General features: G+C 38.5%; 1 protein-coding gene across 1 annotated transcript in view; it reads right to left on the minus strand.

Moving 5' to 3' along the window:
* Positions 1 to 246: 246 nt before the first annotated feature.
* Adgrl3 (adhesion G protein-coupled receptor L3) overlaps positions 247 to 12345 on the minus strand; it is a 492285-nt gene continuing 480186 nt past the window's right edge. Inside the window, exon 24 of the mRNA XM_032916815.1 lies at positions 247 to 1563. Within this exon, the coding sequence (XP_032772706.1) occupies positions 1487 to 1563 (77 nt within the window). The 3' untranslated portion in view covers positions 247 to 1486. The remainder of the gene's footprint in view (positions 1564 to 12345) is intronic.

Raw genomic sequence — 12345 nt, forward strand, 5'->3', positions numbered from 1 at the left:
CCAAGAAGACTCTTCACATATTCAAACAATTAACTGACTAATAAAAAATTCCTTGGGATCTTAGAAGTAAAAAGCCTTTGCACAACGAAACTCACTTTATGCTCCTTTAATAGCAAAATGATGGTGAATAATCATTCCCATGGTACAAACCAGACAAAAATTCAGGGTTTATAAGGTAACCAGAATTTGTTTAATGGGAGCTTCTTTCTCAAAGAAAACAAAATAATTAAAAATAATCAATAAAAGTTAGGTGAAATACTTTTTATTTAAAGAGTAAAACCCAATAAGTGAGTTCTCAAAAGTTGAAAATTACTCTAATCACAAAAGGTAAACATGTTTTAAAGTTGCCTTTTGATTATAACATCTAAAAGACTATTTCTGTCAATACTCATAAATTTCTTAAGGCTTTCTGTATAATAATTTCATAATTTTTAGCAAATGGATGAAAATATAATTCAATTTCTCAGCATGATTAAAATTGGTTTTCATTATTAGTAAACTAGAAGTTCTGCTATGTGATTTGTCAGTAATAATGCCATATAGCTTTTGATAAATATTTTCTGTCTAATTTGGAGTAACCTTAATATGTTTTATATATGCTAAGAGATTTGGGGATGCTAACCTTTTCTTTTGTAGAGAAAATAGTCAAGAATGATGAACTTATTACTTAGATGCTTACTGATGCCATCTTTATTGTGAACAGTGTCTTATGTCACATTGATCAATTTCCGTGTTTGATATTATATTATCACAAGTATATATGCACATATACATACATATACTTAATAAAAAAACAGGGAGTTAGAGAACAAGAGATATGCTGAAATGTACCCTTACATTTTTAGATATATGAAACAGAATACTCAAACATACTTCTATGCCTATTTGAATAATATCCATGGGTTTATAATCTGCAACAAATAGACATTCTGATCCTCTTGTTTAGGACACTTTGAAAATTCACACTTGTGCCTAAGAGTCACTGACCAGAGAGAGTTACGTTCTCCCTAAGTATCAAGAAGAACCAAGTCCAATCCCCTTCTGGAGAGGCGAGGTAGACAGGAAATCCCAACTTTAGCTGAGGGGCTGTTGGCACTTGAAAGCTGCTGGTAGAGCTTTCCTTAAAAGAATCACCCCGTCGTAAGTTCACCAGACTCCAGAGGAAGGCCATATATCCAAGAATATATGAGCAGCACAGATTAGATTTGATAGAAAAACAAAAGGAGGGGTGAGTTGGGAGGAGATAAATGAGGGATAAATATGGTCAAAACACATTGTATAGAATTCTCAGAGAACTAAAAGATGATTTAAAAAAAATAAATGACCAAAGGAAGAACTGAATCCTCTAGTTACAACAATGAACTTTAATTGGAAAAATTTTCAACGTACACATTTCTGCATTCAAATATTTTGATCAGGATTTCTCCATCAAGTATGCATATTTCCGCTGTCATGTACCAAAGATAATGTGCATGGTGGGTCAGCCTCAGGTCCATAAGTTCTGTGTCCTGGTGCGGGATGGGTCTGCACGGTGCACCTCGGGAGGACTTCTCGGAGGCATTCCTGAACCAAAAGAAGTCAGGTGAGCATTTTAAAACACAGAAGTCTAATCAACAGTTTGCTGTAAATTAAACGAGACGGTAAGAAGATGACGATTACAGTTTTAGCATGTGCAACTATGAATTCGGATCCTGAAATATGAAGTAATAAGTTAGAGTCAGTGACAAGGGCCAACGTAAGAATTCCATATGAATTAATGTCCCAATCACCAAGAGGTATTCTAAACTGTGCCCAAGTTGATGACGAAAACAAAAAGAAAACAAAAACCACGTAGACTAAAGTGAATGTGAGGGAGAGTCTCCTGTCAGCATGACTAATACTAATGAGAGTGAGGAAGAGAATAGGGATAGATATGAGAGAAAGAGGAGGATTAGAAAGAACAAGAAAAATTAGAAGTCTTTTTTTGTGTGTCGGGGGAGGCTTTGGATGACGGCTTCTATTTCCTTAGGGGTTATAGGGCTGTTTAAATAGATTACCTGATCTTGATTTATTTGGGTGAATGGTATCTGTCTAGAAAGTCATCCATTTTGTTACAAATTTCCAATGTTGTGGAGTATAGGCTTTTGTTCAAGACCTAATGATTCTTTGAATTTCCTCAGTGTAAGTTGTTATGTCTCTCTTTTTATTTTCTGTTTTGTCTATTTAGATTCTCTCTGCCTTTCAGTTAGTTTGGCTAAGAGTTTATCTATCTTGTTGATTTTCTTAAAGAACCAGCTCTTGGTTTTGCCGATTCTTCGTATTGTTCTCTTTGTTTCTACCTGATTGATTTCATCCCTGATGATTTTCTGCCTTCTACTCCTCTTCAGGTGTGCTTGGGTCTTCCTCCTGTTTTTTTTTTTTTTTTCTTTTTTTTTTTTTAAGAGTTTAAGAGTTTTCAGCTGTACTCTTAAATTGCTGGTATGAGGACTTTCTAATTTCTTTACGGAGGTGCTAAGTGCTATAAACTTTCCTTGTTAGCACTGCTTTCGCTGTGTCGCGATTCAGGCTGTAATTCACAGCATTGGGGACACGGAACCTGAAGAGGTCACCTCCTGTAGCCAGGCGGGAACCCCAATAGAGAGATAAGGACAATAATAATCCACCCACAAAACTTTCGATCCAAAATGTATCCTGTCTACAAGAAATGCAGAGATTCCCGGGAGTGGCCGAGCAGAGACTGAGGGAGGGGCCCACCAATAACTGGCCCATCTTGAGACTCCTCCCATGGGCCAACGCTATTAATGACACCCTGTTGTCTTTACAGACAGAAGTCTAGCATGGCTGTCCTTGGAGAGCTGCTGACTCATACTGATGTAGAAACCCACAGCCAATCAGTGGATGGAGCTTGGGGACTCTTATGGAAGAGTTGGAGAAAGGACTGCAGATCTGAAGGAGATAGGAACTCCACAGAAAGTTCAACAGAGTCAACTAATCTGGACCCTTGCGTATATCCGAGACTGAACCACCAACCAAATAGCATACATGGGCTGAACGTAGGCCCCCTGTAATATGTAGCAGTTATGCTGCTTGGTGTTTATATGAGTCCCAAACCACTGGGGTGGGGGCTATCCCAGAAGTTGCTGCCTGTCTGTGGAATATTTTCTTCTAGTTGGGATTCCTGATTTGGCCTCAGGAAGAGAGGATTGTCTAGCCCTGAAGAGACTTGATGTGCAAGGGTGAGGGATATCTATGGAGGGCTCCACCCTCTCACAGTAGAACAGTAGGAGGGAGGGGGAAGGATTGTGGAAGGAGGTGACCAGGAGGGAGTCAGTGAGAGGGACGTAAAGTGAACAAATAAAAATAAATAAAAATTTTAAAAGTCCTTATGTGGTACCATGCGGCTACAGTCACAGATATTGGAAGTGAGATGGAATATTATTGGAACATATAGTTCTAAGATTTAGAACCAAATGAGAGCCTTAGTAATACATTCCATCCCACTTTTCAAAAGAATAAAATAGCAGCATTTGAACGCTAGTGAGAAAGAAAAACACAGAAACTTTTGAAAATAATTTAGATTCAATGAAATTGCAATTAGTTTGGTCTTACATTGCAAAATGTTATCATTTTAAATATTCTTACAAACACCTGTAAAGGACACATAGAGGAAGATGGACAACTGATGTCCCAGTCCCAAGCTGGAAATTATCCTAATGGATGACTCACTGGACAGTTCATTGGACAAAGTGAATATTCTGATTGATAAGAGATACAACAATAAGGATTAAGCATAGATATTTGTATCATTTGCTTTCATAAACATAGAATTTGCCTCATCCCCTAAAATAAAGTCAAAAAGTTACCCCAAAATGGATTAAAACTAGGCATACAGCACTTTTTTTTTTTTTTTTTTTTTTTTTTTTTTTCGGAGCTGGGGCCCCAACCCCGGGCCTTGCGCTTCCTAGGCAAGGGCTCTACCCCTGAGCTAAATCCCCAACCCCAGCATACAGCACTTTTAAGGGAGAGTAAAACCACAAAACAGATTAACATTGCAAGGAAGGGATTAAAGCAAGGACACCGCGAGCCTATGAATCACCAGAAAGTCTCTAACTTTTAACTTGTTTAAATGTGAGCTGGATTCATAATGATTCTTCAAATGATTCATTTTAGAGACGTCTGTGAAGTGTGGTAGGCTTTATAATGCTAAGTGTGTAAATAATAGGTAAGGGTCAATACTTAGGGAAAGTCTCTGAATGGGGAACATAGGGAATTAAGAGTTGGATGAGTAAAAGAATAACCTACCCAACTTTTATTTACAGCCAACTCAAGAAGTCCTTTAAATGACTGGAGTCTATGGAACGGGAAGCAGACTGTGTGGAGAGCCAGGAAGCAATCAATAAGTGGAGCTCGTTTAATGTTTCCCATTATCACTTTTGTTTCCTTTTGACTCTGTTCCCTCCCATAGGTTCTCATTACGGTAACCCGGCTGGTCGTGAACTTATGAACTTAAATGATGCTCCTGCTTCAGCCTTGAAAGTTCTGGCATGATATTGTTTAAATGACTGACTTCTGTCTTCTATAAAATTCTTTTAATATCCCTAAATATCGCTCCACAGCAAATACAAGAGCGACTTTTTAAAAAGTAGTTATGCTTATCTTTTGATTATATCTCAAGTCTTTTCGATCTGCATATTTACCCTCCATTTCTTATCTATCTGTGTACATTGTACATTGCATCATGTTTTATCCTCCTTTGAGATAAATCGGTTAGCAAAGAAACGTTAGATATCCATCAAATATGAACGACAAACTCATACACACAGCTGCATTATGTTACCAACATTCTGTCATCTGACCATTTTCACTTATGGATGGAGGGGATCAACTGAAGCTATCTTTAAGCTTATCTCGTTTTAATTAAAGTTCAGCTCTTGTTGAGAGGACATTTTTCATGCTCTAAAGTGACCACCCGCCAAAAGCTGTCCATCCAGCAGAGCCTTAGGACATATGACACATCCCGCTTCTGGGTGAAAGTAATGATCATATACATGGGCAGTGAGTACCACAAATTCAATTCTATTAAAAGTAATGAAGTAGGAATGTCAGTATAATTATCTACCAACGTCTGCTCAGGCTTTTTCACAGTTCACGGTAACAACCGATGTGAGCTTATGAAAGTTCTGTGCTGCAGAGCCTAACTCTGTGGTGTTTATGTGGACATTAACTCATAGCATTGCTTCCTGGAGATTTTCAAGGCCAATTTAGAGGACTGTTTGGTCTTGAAATTCAGTTATAAACACATCGATTAGAAAATGACCAGTTTACAGTGTTTAGACAAAGGACTGTATATATTTTTCTTACATGTATATAAACATATTTAGCTTATATGTATATAAACATCAGTCATGGAATTAGAGATAGGGTGGTCAGTTCTTTCTAGGTGCTCTAACATTTCTACCCCAGTTTCTTCTAATAGACTGAGAAAATTATATAACTTCTTAAACTCTTTTAAAACCTTTTCATGTGTATGATACCTATAAAAGAAGAGATAGACCAACCAACAGATGGACACACACACACACACACACACACACACACACACACACACACGAGAGAGAGAGAGAGAGAGAGAGAGAGAGAGAGAGAGAGAGAGAGAGAGAGAGAGAGAGAGAGATCCCCAATGCTTGTATTGGAGGAGAGAGGACCTTGAATGCCAGTGTTGACTTTCATATTTGAACTAATGTCTCTTGTTTGTGTTTGCTGCTCCAAATTCTAGAATAGCTGATCTGTGGGTTTCTAGGAATTATATTGTCCCTGACTCCCACTTCATCATAGGCACACTGAGATTAGAGATATATCCTACTAGCTTTACATGGGTTCTGGGAATCCAAAATCTAGTTCTCAAGCATCAAAAGCTTAACCAACTGAGATATCTTCTTAGGCGACATAGATTATCCATTACTATCACCCTAGCAGTCTCGTGAGGCTGCTAAGAGAAAACAAACTGAAAAAATCCCATCTAACACTGGGCATAGAGTACATCTCTAATGGCTGTTATCAATAAAATTCTATTACATCATACTGACTGTGATGGTTTGCAGATGCTTGACCCAGGGAGCAGCACTATTAGAAGGTGTGGCCTTGCTGCAGGAAGTGTGTCACTGTGGGGGTGGCCTTGGAGACCCTCCTCCTAGCTGCCTGGCGATGCTCAGTCTGTTCCTGGTTTCCTTTGGTTGAAGATGTAGAACTCAGCTCTCCTCCTGCACCATGCCTGCCTGGATGCTGCCATGTTCCCGCCTTGATGATAATGGACTGAACCTCTGAACTGTAAGCCAGCCCCAATTAAATGCTGTACCTTATAAAACTTACATTGGTCACGGTGTCTGTTCACAGCAATAAGGCCCTAACTAAGACACTGACTTAAATTTGCTACCTCTGCTTTACACATCACCTGGTGTTACCGAATCACACAGACAGACAGCTGTAGCAGATGATACGATAGCTTGGAATCCCTGCTCACCTCCCGTTTTTCATCCCTGATTCTGTTCCCTTCCACCTGCATGTTGCATGAGCACAACTTTGGGTGACCTGCCTGGAAAAAGTTGTATCCAGTTATGTGATTAGAAGAAAACTATTCCGTTTAGCTTTCAGTGAAGATGCCATCTTGCTACTGTGCCTCTACTGGCCTCTGGCTTCCTTTCCTTCTCTAGTTAAGTAAGCTGTGTAGTTATGAGTCTCTGTATAAAGAGACCCAAGTGGTACAGAAATGAGAGCTTCCTGTGGTCAACATCAATCAAATAAATGAAGACCACAAAGAAACTGATGCCTCTGTTCCACGGTCAGAAACAACTGCATCCCATCAGCGGTGATGTGTACAAACTTGGGAAGGAAGTGCAGAACCTTGCCATGACTGTAGTCATGGTTACAAAATACCTGGACGTTTCCAAGTAGCAGAGTGCTCAGCCTGCCTCACTAAATTGAAGGGAATAATCATTCTTGCTCTAGAAAAAGTTACTTTGAGGGTGGTTTGATAGGAAGCAATATATATCATTATAAAAATAATAAGTGTCTTAAAATAGTGGCCATGTTTTCCTTTATGAAAATCTTAAAAGAGTAATTAGGGATGACCTGTGTTTAAGACCTTTATGAATGAACTCCAAAAATGTCATTTTTAAAAAAGATAATACTTATTTTATAAGCCTTGGTTATATTCTTTTAAAATTATTCTCTCGCTAAAATGACGCTACACAATAATTATCTTAGAAATAGTCTTTATACAAATTGATATATGTATTATGTTAAAATGAATGCTTTTATGGGTTTAAAATGTGTTACAAAGCTTTGTATATGCTTTTCTGGAGGGAAATATGGAATAAAAATACCATAATAGGATGTTGTGCAATAATCTGTGAAGTCAGAAATAAAGCCACTTATCATTGCAGTCTTAGCGATCTGCACAGAATCCAGGCATGCAGTACATACTACAGATTTGTTTTTCTTTCTGAAGGAAAACAAGTGGCTTTTGAAAGGAAACTGTAAATAGAAGACAGATTTTTAGATCCAAGCAGATTTTATTTTAAATTCAGCTTCCACCTACTACTGTGACCCCCCAGAAAACTACTTATTTCCTAAGGAAAATGGAAATTGCAGCTACATTTTATTAAGTAGCAATTAAAAAGAGGGGAAGCATGCTCAAGTGAACACGGTACTTGTACACTATAGCATCGTCTGGCACCAACGTTAGGAAGATGTAAATGTGAGAATAAATGAAGACAATTTGATGACTCAGAATCAAAAGCCCACTGGCTAATTCAAATACAGCTTTCTAATTTAAAAGTGTGAAGTGTGGGGCTTTAATTTGCCTAGGAGAATAAAAAATAACTCTGCATTATGGATTATTTGAATATTTGCAAAAATGCCAAAGGAATCGGAACATCAATGATTGATACAAATTGCCACGTTAATGTTCAATAAATACATTCCACCAATTTAATGATAAGTGAAGACGATAGGTCAATGCAAAAGATCGCTACCCTGTTAGATATATATTTACAAACATGAATAATGATTCACGAGAAGTCATAATGATTGCCCAGTATAGACATAAGACTAGACAAATGATCCCTTCCTCTTAGGCTGCTTTCATAACGGTGACATAAAAGTGACACACACTTGTATAGTTGTTAGACTGTCAAGGCCAAAATATATTGTCAAGGTATGGGAACAAAAACCCATGCTCATAAATTACATTTCAGTGAATAAGCTTTAACACCTAAGGAGATATTTGAAACTACCCAATTAAGACCGTACATATCTAACTTCTACAAATTGTTATAGGTGAAATTGCGTCTTTTAAAATAAGAGCATTTTTTAAAAAATATAAAACGACTAGAACAACAGCACAAAGTTGTATGATTTGCAGCCAGAACAAAAACACATAACAAGGTGTCTCCTTGGAATTCTAAGTATAAGGAAATAGTACTACCAATACCTACAGAGATTGTTGTACGTCCTCTACAGAGGTTAGGATGAAGCAAATAGAGTCAGATAGACCAAGAAAGGGGGAAACCCCAAATATCCTGACAGATTTTCAACAGAAATACCAGGTGCTAAAAGTAAGGCCTTGTTAAAAATAAAGTAAGCAACTAACACCACAGTACTGAGCGTCATCCAAAGCCCTATGAAGTATGCATCAGCTTTGGACTTGTAGTTTTGACATACGATTAAACTTGTCTCCAATGAATTTAAAAATGCATGTACCTTTTGATCTAACGATTTCAGTTTTACAAGTTTTTCTACAGATATGCAAATATAAATACAAATTATATGCATAAAAATAAGGGGACTAGAGAAATGGCTCAGCGGTTAAGAGCACTGACTGCTCTTCACGAGGTTCTGAGTTCAATTCCCAGCAACCACATGGTGGCTCTGTAATGGGATCCAATGTCCTCTTCTTGTGTGTCTAAAGACAGCTATAGTATACTCACATGTATAAAAATAAATATATTAATTTAAAAACAAAAGTAAAATGTCAAATTAACTTAAGGAGATTGAACCTAGGTAGAAATATGACAATTATAAGGAATGATATAAGTGTTTGTGAGCTTTGCATAGTAAAAGCTCTGTAGACTATTCAAAATGAAAAACTGTAGTTTCAAAAAAAAACCCTATTTTTTTCTTAGTAAAGTTAAACCTACACATAGATATTTTACTTGTTGAGAAACTGAATTATTATGAAGCAAGTAAATAATTCAGTACCTGTGTGTTTATTCTCAAACAGGTATCTGACTGAGTTGGCCCATCATTTAAAGTTTGTGCAGAAGTACATAGCAGTTCTATGGCAATTCAAGGCTTACAGCATGTCTTGATGATTTTGATTCTATTACATCATCCACACATCCATTCTTTCATTTGACTGTGTCTACAGCATGAACTATACTATTCCAGATGTTGGGTTTGAACTATCTTTGTGAAAATGCCACCCTATGAGGCAGAGAATACACCTGATAAGAATGTCCGGTGTCAGGAGGAAAACAAGAAGGACAATGAGGATTGAGGGTTCTGGCTTTTTTAAATATTGTGATAGAATTACTAAGAGGAACCAGGAGGCAGCGTCCTTTAGTGAGGACTAAAGTTAGCGATGAGAGAGACTAGGGTGTGCTTGGTTGAGAAGCTCTCTAAAGCACAGGGTCCAGCACTCAGAAGGTCCATTACCAGGACTCTGCCTGATAAAGAGAACGGAGAGCTTAGTAGGGGAAGAAGAGTTTGGAGAAGAAGCGGGGTGCATTCGGCAAACTTCATGTTTTACGCTAGTGTGGCGAAAGAGACAATCAGAAGTGCAACACTGCTTTTGAAGGGTTTCTTTTGTACTGGTTTAATATACAATTCCTCGGTAAATGGTTTTGTAAAGGTTGGTTATAGTAGACTTTGCCTACCATCATAGCGTTGAGACTCGTTGACTAAGAGGAGGAAAGTACATGTCCAAAACTAAACCAGTAAGACTAGCACAATTGTCTTGGAGTCCTACAGAGGAATTGCCACGGTAGCCATTTGCTTTGTCTGACTCCTGAGTTGAAATTCATCTGTTCTGAATTTTGTCACTAATATGGTTTGGCCTCATAAATTCACTCATATGAACATCTACAATAAACAATGTGAGGGTTTCTCCTTTTAGATTTCTTTCTAATAATGCATTTGCATTCTACTATGGTATGATAAACCTTGTCCTGATTTCCTTTTGGCCTTTTCTCTCCCTCTCTCTCTCTCCAAAACTTCCCTCCCCCCTCTCTGCCTTCCATCTCTTTCATCTCCTTTTACTTATGCCTCATATTCTTTGATTAAACAGCTCTTACTGCATTTTTAATTGAAAGACACTTGAATACACTGTAGGGCTGGTTTCTAATTGCGTAGCGAAATGTCAGTCTGGACAGCTTTTATACATGAGTCAAGAAAGGAGAGGTTTATGTTGTTACCAGGGTTTAATTGAAGCACACTTAGTATCTTTTGACTAAGTACTTGGCTGCCATTTGCACATGATTACAAACTTGAGAGGAAGCTCCTCCGATAGCTGCAGGGCGGTAATGAGAAAGCATGCTGTGCTGGCACTGAAGGACGCTGAGATTTCTCCCACACGGAAATGTAATCCAAGACGGGAGGAGACTTAAATACAATTGTCCTGTCACAGTCTAAAGACATACCCTGATGGGAAGCTGTAGTTGGACGCAAAAAATGCAAAACCGTGTCAAGTTTAAGAACATATCAGAGGCTGGAGAGATGGCTCAGAGCTCAGGAACCTTGGCTTCTCTTCCAGAGGGCGAAGGTTCGATTCCCAGCACCCACACGGCAACACACACCAGTCTATAACTCTAGTTCTAGGGCTTCTGACATCCTCACGTAGACATACGTGCAGGCAATATGTCAAGAAACATAATATAAAAATAAATAAAAGAAGTAGTATGTTGCGGTAAAAATTTAAAAAAAAAGTGGCAGAACCTGTTCTCTCCCGAACTCTGGAGGTTGCTTGTTCCTGCTCCAACCGGCCATTGGAACTAGCGCTAATTTATCTCAGATTAGTATCTCTCCCAGCAGCTCTCTGCTAGCCTCCAACTCTCTGGTTCCAGCTACCCAGCAGTGGCTGTCCTATCCCGGCTCACTGCCACGGACTCTGCCCGCACTCCCAGCAACTGTCCTCTGGTAGTTAAAGCATAAACTCCCAACTACCTGGTAAAATCAAGACTCAACAAACTGTCACCCAACAATCGGTTTTATATGTTAAATTCTTAATCCACAATATATCCACACAATAAACTTGCAACCCACTGATAAAGGATATAAACTGCCCACCTAGGTAAGATAAATTTGCCTACAGAAATCCATCCCAACCACCTTATCAATTCAAGTCTGGATCTGGGTCGTCCTTCCCCATCTCCATCTTGATTCTCATTCCTTCTCCTTCTCTCCTACCTTACAAAGGGTTTTTTGTCCCTGCCTTATTTTTTTACTGTTCAATCAAGGCCTTGACCTAACTTGTGTGCCTTCACCTGCATAATGGCATCAGCCTACAGTAGTGTAATATTATATGTCTAAAAACAATGAAATAATAATATTAAGAGACTTACTGTTCTCTCTTTTAAAGAGAATGTGCAGTTGCATATGGCAGGGAAGCTTAAGCAATATTAATCAAAACAAGACTAAGGCTGTGTATGTTTTGTTTTAGAGCTTGCTTTTATTTTGTTTTACATTTCACTCCTATTATAAAACACATGATCTTGCTAAGTAGGCAAAGCTGGCCTTGAACTTACCACCCTCCTGCCTCAACCTCCCTAGAATTTTCAGTGAGCGCCAGTGCACTTAGCTAGCATTAACTTTCTCCTGCTGGTGAGGAAGCTGGAGGTGTACCATTCAGGGTTGGCAGAGTGTCTTCTCTATCTGATCTGATATCTTGAGGACATAGGTTTCTGAGTGCTTATTTCTTTGTTCCTGTCGTTTCTCCCAAGGTGGCTTGCTGGAGTTAATGATAGAGTGTGAAAAAAAAGGAGAGGAAAGATGGGCAGTGGCCTCAGTAGTTGCTGATGTAGCTTCTTTGAGGAACTCTCTTCTAAGCACGTCAGGAGCTACACCTAATCTTTTGCATCTTTAGTTGTAGGCAGTCAATGGCAGACAGAAATTATTAAATGAAAAAAAATCTAGAAATAAGCAGTCCATTAATTTTACATTTCACAGAGATCGAAGTAACATGGTAAAGTCTGCAGGCCTCCTGGTCTGGAGCTGAGTCATCACTTTTTTCACTCACAGCCACACAATATTTCCTCAGTGCCATTGGTCGTTTTTGTAGCCATATGAGCCATCAGATTGTCTGTCACATTG

Source organism: Rattus rattus, chromosome 11 (genome assembly GCF_011064425.1).
Source record: "Rattus rattus isolate New Zealand chromosome 11, Rrattus_CSIRO_v1, whole genome shotgun sequence".
NCBI lineage: Eukaryota > Metazoa > Chordata > Mammalia > Rodentia > Muridae > Rattus > Rattus rattus.